The sequence below is a fragment of the Amia ocellicauda genome, chromosome 7, assembly GCF_036373705.1.
Source record: "Amia ocellicauda isolate fAmiCal2 chromosome 7, fAmiCal2.hap1, whole genome shotgun sequence".
NCBI lineage: Eukaryota > Metazoa > Chordata > Actinopteri > Amiiformes > Amiidae > Amia > Amia ocellicauda.
In genome coordinates, this window is record NC_089856.1 from 34,921,070 (window position 1) to 34,934,372 (window position 13,303).

General features: G+C 37.9%; 1 protein-coding gene across 3 annotated transcripts in view; it reads left to right on the forward strand.

Annotated features, from left to right (window-relative positions):
• The window catches only part of schip1 (schwannomin interacting protein 1), a 163,310-nt gene that overhangs the window by 108,630 nt on the left and 41,377 nt on the right, over positions 1 to 13,303 (forward strand). The window contains exon 1 of one of the 3 annotated variants that reach the window (XM_066709352.1): positions 9,481 to 9,883. The exons of 1 other annotated variant lie outside the window; for it this stretch is intronic. In XM_066709352.1, the coding sequence (XP_066565449.1) occupies positions 9,878 to 9,883 (6 nt within the window). In that variant the 5' untranslated portion in view covers positions 9,481 to 9,877. Of the gene's footprint in view, positions 1 to 9,480; positions 9,884 to 10,975; positions 10,997 to 13,303 lie in introns of those variants that run through there. One more of the 3 variants, XM_066709353.1, reaches the window with a different exon arrangement.

Sequence of the window (13,303 nt, forward strand, 5' to 3'; positions counted from 1 at the left end):
ATTGTGTAGATTGATAAAGGTAGTGAGAGAGAGAGAGTGAGTGAAATGTAGGGGCAAAATGCAAATTAAATAGGATTTTGTGATCTGCCTAAACCACAATACTGTATCGACAACTGACAAATTACTCCACCAGCAGGAGTGCTGTTCCTATTGCTGCTTTTAAAATATTGTTAGCCATACAGGTCGATATTGTTTGGTTTGCACCAACAGGATTCACAGCCCATGTTGTATTAACAGTAGTCTAGTGCCTGTGTTGTGATCGCTCATTGTGTTGTCAGAATAAATTATTAGAAGTCAATGTCTAAACTTTGTGAGAACATCCTGTAATGAGAATGTTGGGATTGCAAATTTGTACTAAGTTGGTTTCTTATGCAAACCTATAGCTCTTAATAGATGTTTTAGTTATGTACACATCTAAAGGAAGCAATGATGTTGTTACAAGTTGCTTTTTAATTTTTTTAAATTATGTTTTGTTCCATTCCATATTGTTTATTGTCTAAACTCCCACCTGCCAGTGCAGAGAATTTGTGTTGTGAATAGGTCTTTGTTAGCTTACTGTGTTTTTTTGGTTTGTTTTGTTTTCATGTATTTACTTATTTATTTGTACTTTTTCACATCTTGCCATTTGTTGTTTGAAGTTTGAAGGCTATAAAAGGCATTAGAATACCAAAATTATGCAGCTGCTCAGTTATTTTGGACAAAGTCCTCAGCCCAACGCATATTTGTATTATTTAACAAACAAAACAAAAAAATACCATAAATACATTCACAGAGCATTAGAGAAACCATGATTTCTTGCCACTGAAGAAAAGACAAGGTTACTGTGGTCCCGTTCAAGCTCAGTGGATAGAACAAAAACGATTTCATTAGCGCCCCTATAATTGAGCACCATTCATCTTGAATATGGCTTCTGCATTCAATGGTAACACATTAGTCTATTATAGCAAAAAGGTTATATTAAAGGGTAAACAACAGGTTAGAAGGCCGTGGTGTTTTTTTTATTCTGCTATATATTTTATTCAACTATATTGATTTGTGTACAGAAATTAATAGGTCAGTAGTGTAATATTTAGAAATTTGTAGTCATTGTGTCTATAAAAATAATCCTTATCCTTGATTATCATTCCACAGTAAGCATCCGAGATGGGTAGATGTTCACTATTAGCATACTCCTTATGATTATTTAAAGTAATGCACACTATATAGACCACCTAAGCTGCTTCCTCTTAATAATAATCATCTCCTAATCCTAAAACAGCTTCCCACATTCTGTGGCATTTTGTTTTATTTAAATATTACCTACAGTTAGGTCCATAAACATTTGGACAGTGACACAATTGTCATCATTTTGGCTCTGTATGCCACCACAATGGATTTGAAAGGAAACAATCAAGATGTGCTTTCAGTTCCCTTGGCAGCCATACATGCCCATGCCATAACATGCTTCACAGATTAGGTGGCTTCGGTTCATGAGCAGTTCCTTCCCTTCTCCATACTCTTCTCTTCCCATCATTCTGGTACAAGTTGATCTTTGTCTCATCTGTCCATAGGATGTTGTTGCAGAACTGTACAGGGTTGTTTAGATGTTTTTTGACAAACTCTAATCTGGTCTTCCTGTTTTTGGGGCTTACCAATGGTTTCCATCTTGCGGTAAACCCTCTGTATTTAGTCTGGTGAAGTCTTCTCTTGATTGTTGACTTTGACACAGATACGCCTACCTCCTGGAGGGTGTTCTTGATCTGGCCAACTGTTGTGAAGGGGTTTTTCTTCACCAGGGAAATAATTATTCTGTCATCCAGCACAATTATTTTCTGTGGTCTTCCGGGCCTTTTAGTGTTCCTGAGCTAACCAGTGCGTTCTCTTTTTAAGAATGTACCAAATAGTTGATTTGGCCAAACCTAATGTTTTTGCTATCTCTCTGATTGGTTTGTTTTGATTTCTAAGGCAAAACTGAAGGCAAAACGCCCCAAGAACAAGCAGGAACTAAAGACAGTACAGTACAGGCCTGGCAGAGCATCACCAGGGAAGAAACCCAGCATCTGGTGATGTCTATGGGTTCCAGACTTCAGGCAGTCATTGACTGCAAAGGATTTGCAACCAAGTATTGAAATTTACAATTTAATTCATGATTATGTTAGTTTGTCCAAATACTTTTGAGACCCTAAAATTGGGGGGACCACATATATAAATGGGTGTAATTCATATACCGTTCACCCAATTTGGATGTAACTACCCTCAAATTAAAGATGTAAGTCTACACAACATGCTTGTTCCTTTCAAATCCATTGTGGTGATGTACAGAGACAACATTATGACAATTGTGTCACTGTCCAAATATTTATGGACCTAACTGTATGTCTGATCCTTCTGTTGTTTAATCATCATTGCCACTATGTTTTGTTTTAACAAGGTATAACTCTTTAAATTACAGCTCACATAAACCATTCTGAAGTTTACTACCTTTTAATTGTGTATTATAGGGAAGTATGAATGCAAATATATTGTAATGTATGCTACAAAAATAAAATACAAAAATAAAGTGGTGGTTTATAACTACTACACTAACAAATTACATCTTGAAGCAATTCAAGCTAAGTTGATTGGAAATTACCTTCTTTCATTGCAAAAAACACTTAAATTACTGACTGTGTCTGAAGCTCAAACATTTTTCAGAGACATAAAACTGAATAACGCCTGCTTGACTATTCTTTAGAGGAATCCTGCCTAGGCATAACTCTCTCCAAATGGTGGCCATAAGTTGTTAAAGAGTTTTAAATGTTAAGAGCACATCTGTGCACCCTTTCTGAAAGCAATTAAGTACCAGCTTCTTGCCGAAGGGCTGAATGTATCACCTGTGATAAAATGCTATTTTGTGCACTGTTCTGCTTAGACTGCACCTTTTACGAGCCAGTTAATACCATCCCTTCGCTACTACTGACCTGGGAACCTGGGAGGGTCATCTGCCTACAACACTCTACCCCAGAGTGGCATATGCATAAATTGATTTGAGATGAAAGGAAGACATGGAAAAAGATAGAAGGATTAAAAGGCTTGCACTCCTGCACTTTCACCCAGGCTCGTCAACCTGTTAGTGTCCATTACAATTTCAACATGTTTATTCAAGGAGACTTCAGAAGGAAACTCTGCACCTTTTGCAGCAAGGCAGAAGGAAAGCTTAAATGCTAAAATGCGACTTGCGAAGTATTCTTTGTTATGTTCCATTTAAATGTTCAGAATAATTTTACTAATTACAACTGATTATCAAGGATTCTCACGACCCCTGAATCTGACAAAACCAGTTCCTGTTGTAATTCACTCACTCTGCCTCATTACGTGTATGTTCTAGCCAGTAGTTTAAAAAATTACATTTAAAAATTGGATTTCATGATGAGGCCTGATATCGCCCCATACTACATAATAGACTAGACCAATTATGAATGACTCAAAAATGCTGGCAGAAATAAAGATTCAGAAGTGGTACTGTGCAAGTGCATACACCTGTAAATGTACTTAGAATGTAGCTATACATAGACTATAAGGCATGCTTAGTTTTCTTAGAAAAGGGCCCTAATTCAGCTAGACTGCTTATCAGTAAAACTTTAATTTGCTAAGTTCTCTACAATTATATGTGCATTTACTACTAAACAACATTTTTAGCTTACACTAATTACTTTCCAGATGCACAGCATCATCCATTATATCTGCATTTAAATGCTGACTTGCTGTATTTGTATTTACAATGTAAAGCACACAACACTGGCAATTATGTGGATATTAACATTTATGGTAATTGCATATTTATTTATTCCCCATACTCTTAAAATCTGAATAGGTTATTGTGAAATTTTCAGAGCTAAAGAAAGAATTATGGATTATATATATATATATATCCTAGCAAATAATGTAACAATGTAAAATGTTTCAGAAGTTTTTCCAATGGCAGTTTGATTAGAGTCAGCTGAAGGTTTACAAAAGCACTTTACAATGTGTTGTCAAAATAGTACAAAGCTCAGTCTTTTCAGTGTTTTTCAGTTTTTAGTGAAGAGCACATATCACTCTTATTGCACTGTATACGTGGTTTTTTTAAAGGCTTACTGAGTTTTACAGAAAACACTTTTAAATGGGAAAGACTTAAATATGTATTGTTTTTCTGTATTTCAAATTATTTTTCCATTTAGTTATGTAGTCTGAAGAAGTAATGTGAGTGTTATGATTTTCTAGGCTTGCATTTTTGCATAATTTTGATGTGGTCCTGCAGTAATCTTATTTTTAACTGGAATTAAAAAGACTATGGGTAAGACAATGATATGGCATCATTCTGTAGCCTTCCAGCCCTACAATTCTATGTTGTTTATTCAATTACACATTATGTCATTATCCGTGTAAACCATATTTATATTTGTACTGAAAATACAGAAGCAAAACTTGTGTAACTTGACTTTATGACCTTGACTTTTTGTCATACCTACATGATTAAAAACTGCTACTTTTTTCATTAATAGTTTATCAGCAGTATTTTTATGTGTATGTTTGCTGATTGAGAATATTCTTGAGCATTCTCTCGAATATGGAGATAAAAATAATAAAACAGACTCTCAAACAGTTCTTGCAGATAATCATATTCTCCCACGGAATAACAACAGCACTTGAGAGAAATATATCAAAAGCCATAGCCCATAATATATGTTGTTTCCGCCAATTCCCTTTCAGGCTGAATTAAGGTTTTCTCCGGGCAGCACTCTTTCCTATTCAGCACTCTCTCAGCCACTTTCTGTGAGTGGATTTTTTAATATCTCAGCAGAGCAATGCGATGTATAGTGTGTGTCTTAATCCGGTGCACACTGGATTTTTACAACTGGCAGCCTCATTTCCCATCATCTTCATTTTTCCCTTTCAAACTGACAAGGTTTCATCCTTGAATGTTCTTGTCAAGAAACCTCGGTAGAATTCAGAGTTATGTTAGCCGTACATGTCTGTATGTCTCCCTGTGGAACCGTTTCCTGTTTCTTAAATTAATAGAATCGGAACCATTATCTGTTATTAATGGTTCTGAGCCCCCATGGCACTGGGAAGGGAAATAAACACAGGCATCTTCATACTGTCCCAGAGAAGCTGACTTCTAATGAGGGAACGTTGTCGTGTCATGGCTCTATCTGTCTGTCATTTTTAAGGCAGGGGAAATGAAGACTGAGCTATATGCAAAGCAGACAAGTGTATCAACCGGGTAGGTGGTGAAGACGAACAAATCAAGACGGACATTTTTTCGATTCCTTAAACAGCCTCACCAGGGAACAGTGCAGTTCCTCGATACCCAGGGATGGCACTGTCCATCATTCTAGACGTATAAACACTACAGCTGTAAATGTACTTTTGATTCATAGAACACAAGAGCGTGAATTTCCGTTATATGCAAACAAATGGATGCCAACTGTCCCAACTAACTAATTTTCTTTGAAATGGACAGATGCCCACATGGAAAATAAGGTATTGCACCCTATAGTTTGATATGCAAGTATTGGCTGAGACTGTCTAGTTATTCCATCTTATAATATATAATGCCATACAATAGTTATTGAATATGTATTACACTAATGTATATAATACTTATGGAAAAACCTTCACACAATACAATTAAATGGGCCAGTTTCCAATTACAGTATGTGTCCATTTTCTCTGGTGAGAATATGTTTTAATTAGGTATCAGAACTGCTGCTTTCAGAGTCCAACTCTTGGGGTATCTTTTCTATTACTATAAAATCTAAGTAAGCAAGTAAGCAGTAATCCAGCAACTACTTTGATCCCCAGTCCCAAAATAATAACCTAATTAAGCCCCCCTGCCTTTGTTTTATTTAGTATGTGACACCTACCAAATCCACCTTCCTTTGTGCTGTTGAATTGGAAAATACATTTTCACTGTCAATTAAAACATTATTGGGAATTAGATAATTGCAGTTGAAACATCACTCTCTTACAGTTTATCTGAACATCCGTTGCCTGTTTCCTCATCTCTAAAATAAAACTATTTGAATACATATATTCAGCTCAATAAGTGTCATAACTAGTGGATATGATGTCTTGTAATAAATGTCAGCATAACAAATTATGTTGTTAATGAGTTGGCCCCACAGACTTCAGTCTTGTCTGAAAGGCTGTTACGTCTGGCGCTACAAAAAATGTGTGCAAGTCTCACAAGAGAGCTATTAGAGGTTAATTTCATTGATTAAAATTATGATGTTTCCTGTAATCAGCATTAAAGTTCACTTTTATGCAATTTGTGGCAAATAGATGCTTAACTTCTTCAAACCTGGAGCAGGTTATTCATTTTTAGCAAGAGCTGTTTCCTGTGTCATATTAAAGCATCCTTTACAGGCCACTGGTCTGTCAGTGTGTGTTTCCAGTAGTGATAAATGTATGTACTCTGCTTTATTTAAAGATGGGTGCTTCTCAAATAAACTTTCTCTGTGTCAGAAGGCCAAACAATCGTGATCTCTTGCTTATAGAATTACTATCAATAAATGAGAAATAACTGTGAAGGCACACTCATGCAGATTCATAAAATATTATAGAGTTCACAATATATTGTTTTATATTAGTAGGTAGATGGATTTCATAACATGCAATGTTATCATACTGAAATGGTAGAGCAATTGCACAATAACTCACTCAAAACATGCAATAGTTTCTCTCTGGATGAAAATAGATCTGACAAGGAGCTCCATAGCAGACGTAGAAGTAATATATCAGATTTTCATACAGGACATTTATGATAACGAGTTTTAAAATGACACAAGATCTGGGGTTTTTTTCGTTGTAATTTTACATCCCTCATCGGAGAGGATTATTTAAAATCAAAGTGTAGACTAAGATAAAAAGGACTAAATATATGCTCTTTTTAATATTAAAGTTCATAACTTTAATTTACTGCATTGGTAATCCGGTCACATGCAAAGACCTTAGTATTTGAATTGTCTTCAAATAATATTGTGTTAATGCTATGTGTGATGTGTAGATAAGTGTTCTTGCATTTTAAAAAGATTTTCACCAAGAAGGCTATATGGTCAAAATTGTTATTGATTTATGATTCGTATTTCAATAACCCATTCATTGAATCCATTCTTGTTGATAGGAAATATGTGCTCTTGATACCTGCAGTGTGCTCAGTTACTCTTTTAGAGTCTGCTACTAGAATATGACTAAAAACTATTTGATTTAGGAAGAGACTGCTTGCTTTTGTTCCTTGGTTTAACACAGTCATAATCAGTAATTAAATAAACAAAAAAATGGCGTAAAAAGTCAAAAGCAAGGGCACAAATTCATTTTTCTTCTTCTTCTTCTTATCAGTCCAGTGCGGTTAGGCTGACAAAGAAGAACCATGTTTCAGAGTTATATACTTGTCTATAAGCCGTTCTTGAACAAACAAAAAAAGTCAATACTCTTTGGATGAATTTTACCAGTGCTCCAAGGTCACTGAATCTCTGCACCCTGGAATCAACTACAGAGAAGTCTTTGATATTGACAGATAACTTCAGTTTATTTCTTCTGTCAAAAATCTTTTAAGAATACCTTGGTACATAGATAATCCTAGAATCGTTCAATGGAATTTTTTGGTACTCAATCCAAATGCTAAAGTTATTCTTCATCCATTGTATTGCTTGCTAGGTTCTTTCCACTTGCTTCAATTAAACAATGTACTTTTTGGCCGTAAATCCACCCCATCGATTAGAGAGTATATGCTCAGAATCCAAATGGAAAGTTATAACTGCCAATATCTGCCTAACTGTAGACATTTTCAATTCACTGTGGATTCATGTGTGGCAGCTCAGAATGTCCCTGCTCTGATATTTAACGACCACCTTCCTTTGTCTAAGCAAAACCTGATCAACACGCAGTGCCCGAAATCACATCATGGACAATCACCTCATCTGCAATCTGTCTTCAGAAAACTTTTTTTTCTTCACCTGGGTAGTGGCATTATGATTGTTCCTTGAATTTTAATTAATTAGGAAAACTGTATAACTTCAGAAGGTTGTTTAAATGTGTGAATGAAAGAAATTTAGAAAAGGAACCAGGCAAAACATTTTAATTAGTCATTATTATTATTTAACTATTATTATTATTATTATTATTATTATTATTATTATTATTATTATTATTATTATTATTACTTGAATAGATTCTTGAAGAATGATAATCAAGTGTTATTTTGCAGATCAATACATTTCACTTGGCCTTAATTTAATTATTATAATTTTTTTAAGATATTATTAAAGCCTGTGTTCACAAGGAAACGAAAAATGCATCAGCCTCCTGTTGACAAGCTAATTGCCAGATCTGATTCTGAATTAATAAATGTCACATTCATATCACCAGAATATGAAAGTATCCATGGCCTTCTGGAAATTAATGTTAAGAGGAACCAATTCTTCACAAATAGTCCCCCCCCCCCCCCCCCGAAGGTAGATTAATTATCCAAGAAGGAGAGCAGAAATCTAACTTTGTTCCTAGATGGAACTACTCTCTTTATTGTATCATTGTGTGTGTGTGTGTGTGAGTGTGAGTGTGAGTGTGTACATACATCTGTGCATACACAACCAGTCCACACCAGATTTGACTCCATAGTTGACTTGATTGAACTTTCTCAACAAATGAATATCTCACCACTGTGGCTTCTGTTTGTCCCTACCTTGTCTTTTGTAGGCTGGAGCACCAGTACATGTTCATTATGGAGCCTAGAGCAAACAATTCAAATCAATATCATATAAGCAAATAGTGGATAGCATTTCACCAGAGCTGCCACAATTATAAACAGAGGGATTTAGCATAATTAAACCATGCTTTGCAAAGCTCATACTTCTAGAAAAGCGTTTATCCCCGGTCTATTTACCTATCTGTGTGAGGGTGAGTCTGTGTTTTCAAAACTGCACTTTGGAAAATGAGGGAACAACAAACCAACCGTGTCCAGGGTACCACAGTACCACAGTAATTTCTCCATGGATCAGCTGTGCTATAGAGGTTGTACATGTATTTTGAGTCCTACCTATTTTAGGGCTGCCTGGGCAATGGTTTCTTTTCTTGGTGCAGTTACCCCAGTCATTGGCAGCTGCCACTGTAAATCCATGGCAGCTGGAGATTTGATATGTGGCAGGAAACATCTATTTATTGATACATACATACATACACACATACACACATCCATCCATCCTTAGAAAGTGTAGTAGAATGCAATAATGTAACATTAAATGTTTCAGAACTGCACGGAAACTATTAAAACATGAATGTGTCTTGAATAATTCAGTTTAGGCAGACTTTCTCTCGCAAGGTCAGCAAGTGCAGAAGGCTGGGCTTTTTGTGGAGCGATTGGCTCTCTCTCTCTCTCTCTCTCTCTGTCTCCCTCCCTCCCTCTCTTTCTCCCTCATTCATTGCTGCCTGTGGATTTGGAGGGTAAAGCCGGTTCAAAGTATGCAAAGCTTTCTTGTGCTTTGGCGGAGGAGGTAGTCCCAGGCTCTAGCTAAGAAGAAGACCCGAGTTGTCGGCAAGGGGGATGAATATTGATTCGACTCTGTTATGCCGGGATCTGACATCTGCCGGGGACAGAGAAAGCCTGGATGTTTAAAAGCCGGAGATTTGAAGTCTATTTTTGAACTCCGGCTCAGAGTGCTTGAGGGTTGGGTTCAAGAGAGAAAAAACGGGCGATGAAAATATCACAGACGTTCATAATAGCAGTGTGCCGGCTTTATATCCCATGATTTGGTAGCGTTTAAGCTTACTTTTTTTATTTTCGAATTTTTTATTTAATATCTCTACATGCATTCTAATCATTATGATCGTTTTATATTGGTTTTGAGAATGTCTTGAGGGCAGCGATCTTTCAGAGAAGATGACTGTAAGTACTTAGTGCTATTCGTATGTCCTTTTTTGATTTTTACCAGTGATGTACAGCTGGTGTTTTTGCATGACGGCTGCTTGGAAAAGCGCTGGTAGATGTCATTGACTTCAGCTGCATTTTCTCTCGGTTGCTTTACAGTAGCGTATTGGGCTTTCAAATCGTGCCGCTGAGGGTTTTATTTTTAATTGCTGGTAATATTGAGTCTATTACAACTTCTAGAGCAATGCTAGCATGGGAGCTGTATTATTATATTATGACCATGATTGTTGTTTTTGTTAGTGCATCTGTTGACAGACGACTTTTTGAACCATGACATCATTTGGGGATGCAATGCATGACTTTGCATTATATACACCCCGTTTATGCACTTTTGTTTTTTGCAACAGTAACGTGCGTTTTTGCCACCCTAGACAGAAAGAAAGCCGGTGGTGTAGTTGGTAACTTGTGTTGCTGTACTGGTTACCGGCAACATCGCAGGAAGGGAAGCCTCAGCCCCAGATTACAATGTTTCAGAAAGCAGGCACCTTCAAAGCACTCTTGGTATTGCCGGTGTGACGTGTACACGACAGGCAATGTGTCCTTTCTCTTTTACAGGCTTTGGGAAATCGATAAAAGCCTGTTTATCTGTGCATTTGATGTGGTCTTCCAGGTGGCATGTGTTGTTTGCTGGATGTACTGGGTGTGTGTGTGTTGGGGGGGGGGGGGTACACTTTAGTGCAAAAAGAAAGTGGGTCCCGCTGTATCTTTAAACTGGAGACATCACACCGATTAGAGATTTAAAATGTGTTTTTTGTTATCCGATGCTAAAGATCAACTACGTTAGATCCGACGTTGGCAACGCTGTGCACTGCTCTTCACAGGGTCATCGTCGCGGAGTCGTTGCCCTTTTAAGAGAAGAGCAAGTGCACATTTGACAAAAAAAGGATTCCCACGGCTTTCCTCTTGAATAACTCCCAACTCCAGTGGGTTACTCGACATCGGTCCTATTTATAGTGTATGGTTAAATCTCTCTGCGATTGAGCGATCGCGTACTGGCTACAGCCTATATATGCTTTTTACATAACAGAGACTGGCTCTTCACCCAGCGATTCAGCGACAGTACAGATGAGGGTCGGTAAGATCGGATGACATGTTCCCCACTACTGTACCACATAAGCCAGTGATGAACTTTCTTCAAATGCCGGTAGTGTGATCAGCCACTTGGTTGGGCATTGATTTGTTTCAGGTCGGCAACATTGTATGTATGTGATCTGTTGTCTTTGCACGTATGGTTGTCGTGATCCAAAGCTTTTGCAGTGGGAAGCTGATCTGGCACAGTTGGCCGGTGGTATGTGAGCTATTTGAGAGGGTGGCACCGTTATAGTTGTGTCCGTTTCCCATGCCATGTGAATGCGGGCAGAACAGGTGGGCTCGATGTCCCGAATAAACCGTGGACTTGTGACAATGTGGACGGCGGGGTTGCAGAGTTGATCCAGCTGTAGGTGCGGATTGGTGGGTCTTGATCATGTCCCGGTGGCGCTATTACCACTTCCTCAGGAAGCTAAGACTGCGGGATGGGCACGGAAATAAAGTGCTAGTGCAAACAGGATGCCAAGTCTCTTTTTAGATACCAATCCAACATGAATCTATATAGGACAAAGGGGTAAATAATGCGCCTCACGTTGCAGTGGGTGGTTTTTGTCTTATATTATTTCCCACGCGTTCTGGCTTCGTTTTTTCCACCTTTCTATGGTTGCTGTTTAATTGACGAAATAAAGATTTACTGTTCAAGCAAGAAGGCAAGCAACAACTCAGAAGTGCTATGAACTTGTAATAAACCAGCTTTGGAAAAGGCACATATTTTGGGGTTTGAACACACTGTAGAAATATATTGAATTGCTGGTGGAAATTGCAATAGAATAGTACAGGTGACAGGAGTTCATATATAGGCTTGTGGTATCTATTTAAGTCCCGGTAATGTTTGTCTTTGTAATCCAATTAAAGGTATGTTAACAAATGTCATTCACCTCAAGTACAACCTAACTGGTCAGTGACAGGGCTTACAGGCCAAATATAGCTGGCCTAAGGATAATGGCCCATGAGCGTGGTGTCCATGGTTAAACAGGATTCCTTATTGGGTGTGTAATTAATGACATATAAATACATTTATTTTACATTATAAACATACTGTACAGTGACTTGACAAACACAGCATGGAAAATATGAGAACATTCAGGAGAGTGGGTTTACTGGTATGCTATTTTATGGAGCGCTCAGTGGTTAAGTGGGATTCATGTGATTGGCCAGGCCATGCCTTCGCTATGTGTCTGGTTTTGATGTTCATGAATATGTTTGAGATGCATCTTCCATACATGTATTGTCCTCAGTGGAGGGATGGCCGTGGGCAGAAGCAGAGAAGCAGAACTCCCTCACAGAGAGTAATGTTCCTTTACAGACAACCAGCTTTTCACTGCCCCGTTGCCAAAAATGACATCCTGTACCACACAGACCAGCATATTTGTTTCATGACTTGCTGATGATTCACTTCAATTCATTGGCTGTATGGAGCCCCACCCCTGTGTAACCACACTCTGAGAAATGTGGGGGGGGGGGGGGCAAAAAGAAACACACAGGCAACTCAAATACAGTTGCAGTGTTCTTAAAGGCAGAGGGACTGTAGGTACTTTTTCTAGTTTCCCGACTGGAGTTCATGCCTGATGGTGCCATAAACCCATGTTCTGTCACATTTGCAGCTCATTTTTTAGCTCAGGAAACAGTTGCTAATCATGTGCGAGGGATGGCTTATTTACATTTCAGGGTTTGTCTGCACCTGGTATTTATTCTCCAGCTTTGTACCTCCTTGCCCCAGGCCACGCTGGTTTTAGTGATTGAAGATGTGTGACTTGTCACTCAAGTCTTCACGTGAAAGGGAGCAAAAGGCTAGACTGGAGTCTCATCATCTTGAAACGGAGTCAGATTTAGGAACCGGCAGTTTCAGTACTTCATCTGCAATTTGCTTCTTGCTTACTTTCCAAACTGAATGTGTTCCATCATTTTCACAGAACTGTTTTTCACATGAAAAGCACTAACAACACTTTGGCAGGGTTTTGTTTTTCAAATGTGCTTAGCTACGGCTGTTTGAAATAGTCTTTCATGGCTGTCATTATTACTTCAAATGTTTTTCTTTGAACACAAGAACACCTGGCTGATAAGCAACATGTGCTGTTAGGTTTGCCAAGATTAAAAACAAAAAGGACTTTGGTGTGAGGCTATCTTTTAATGTTCAGTGGTAGGGTTCCCATTTAAATGACTGCGCGTCTTAAGGTTAGGAGCAGCTAATGAGTGAGAGTTTCCTTTTTGTTATCTTGCATCACATTGCCTGTTCTCATCTTGTACAGAGCTTTATTTAAGCATCTGCTCGAATTCAGAAACTAAACA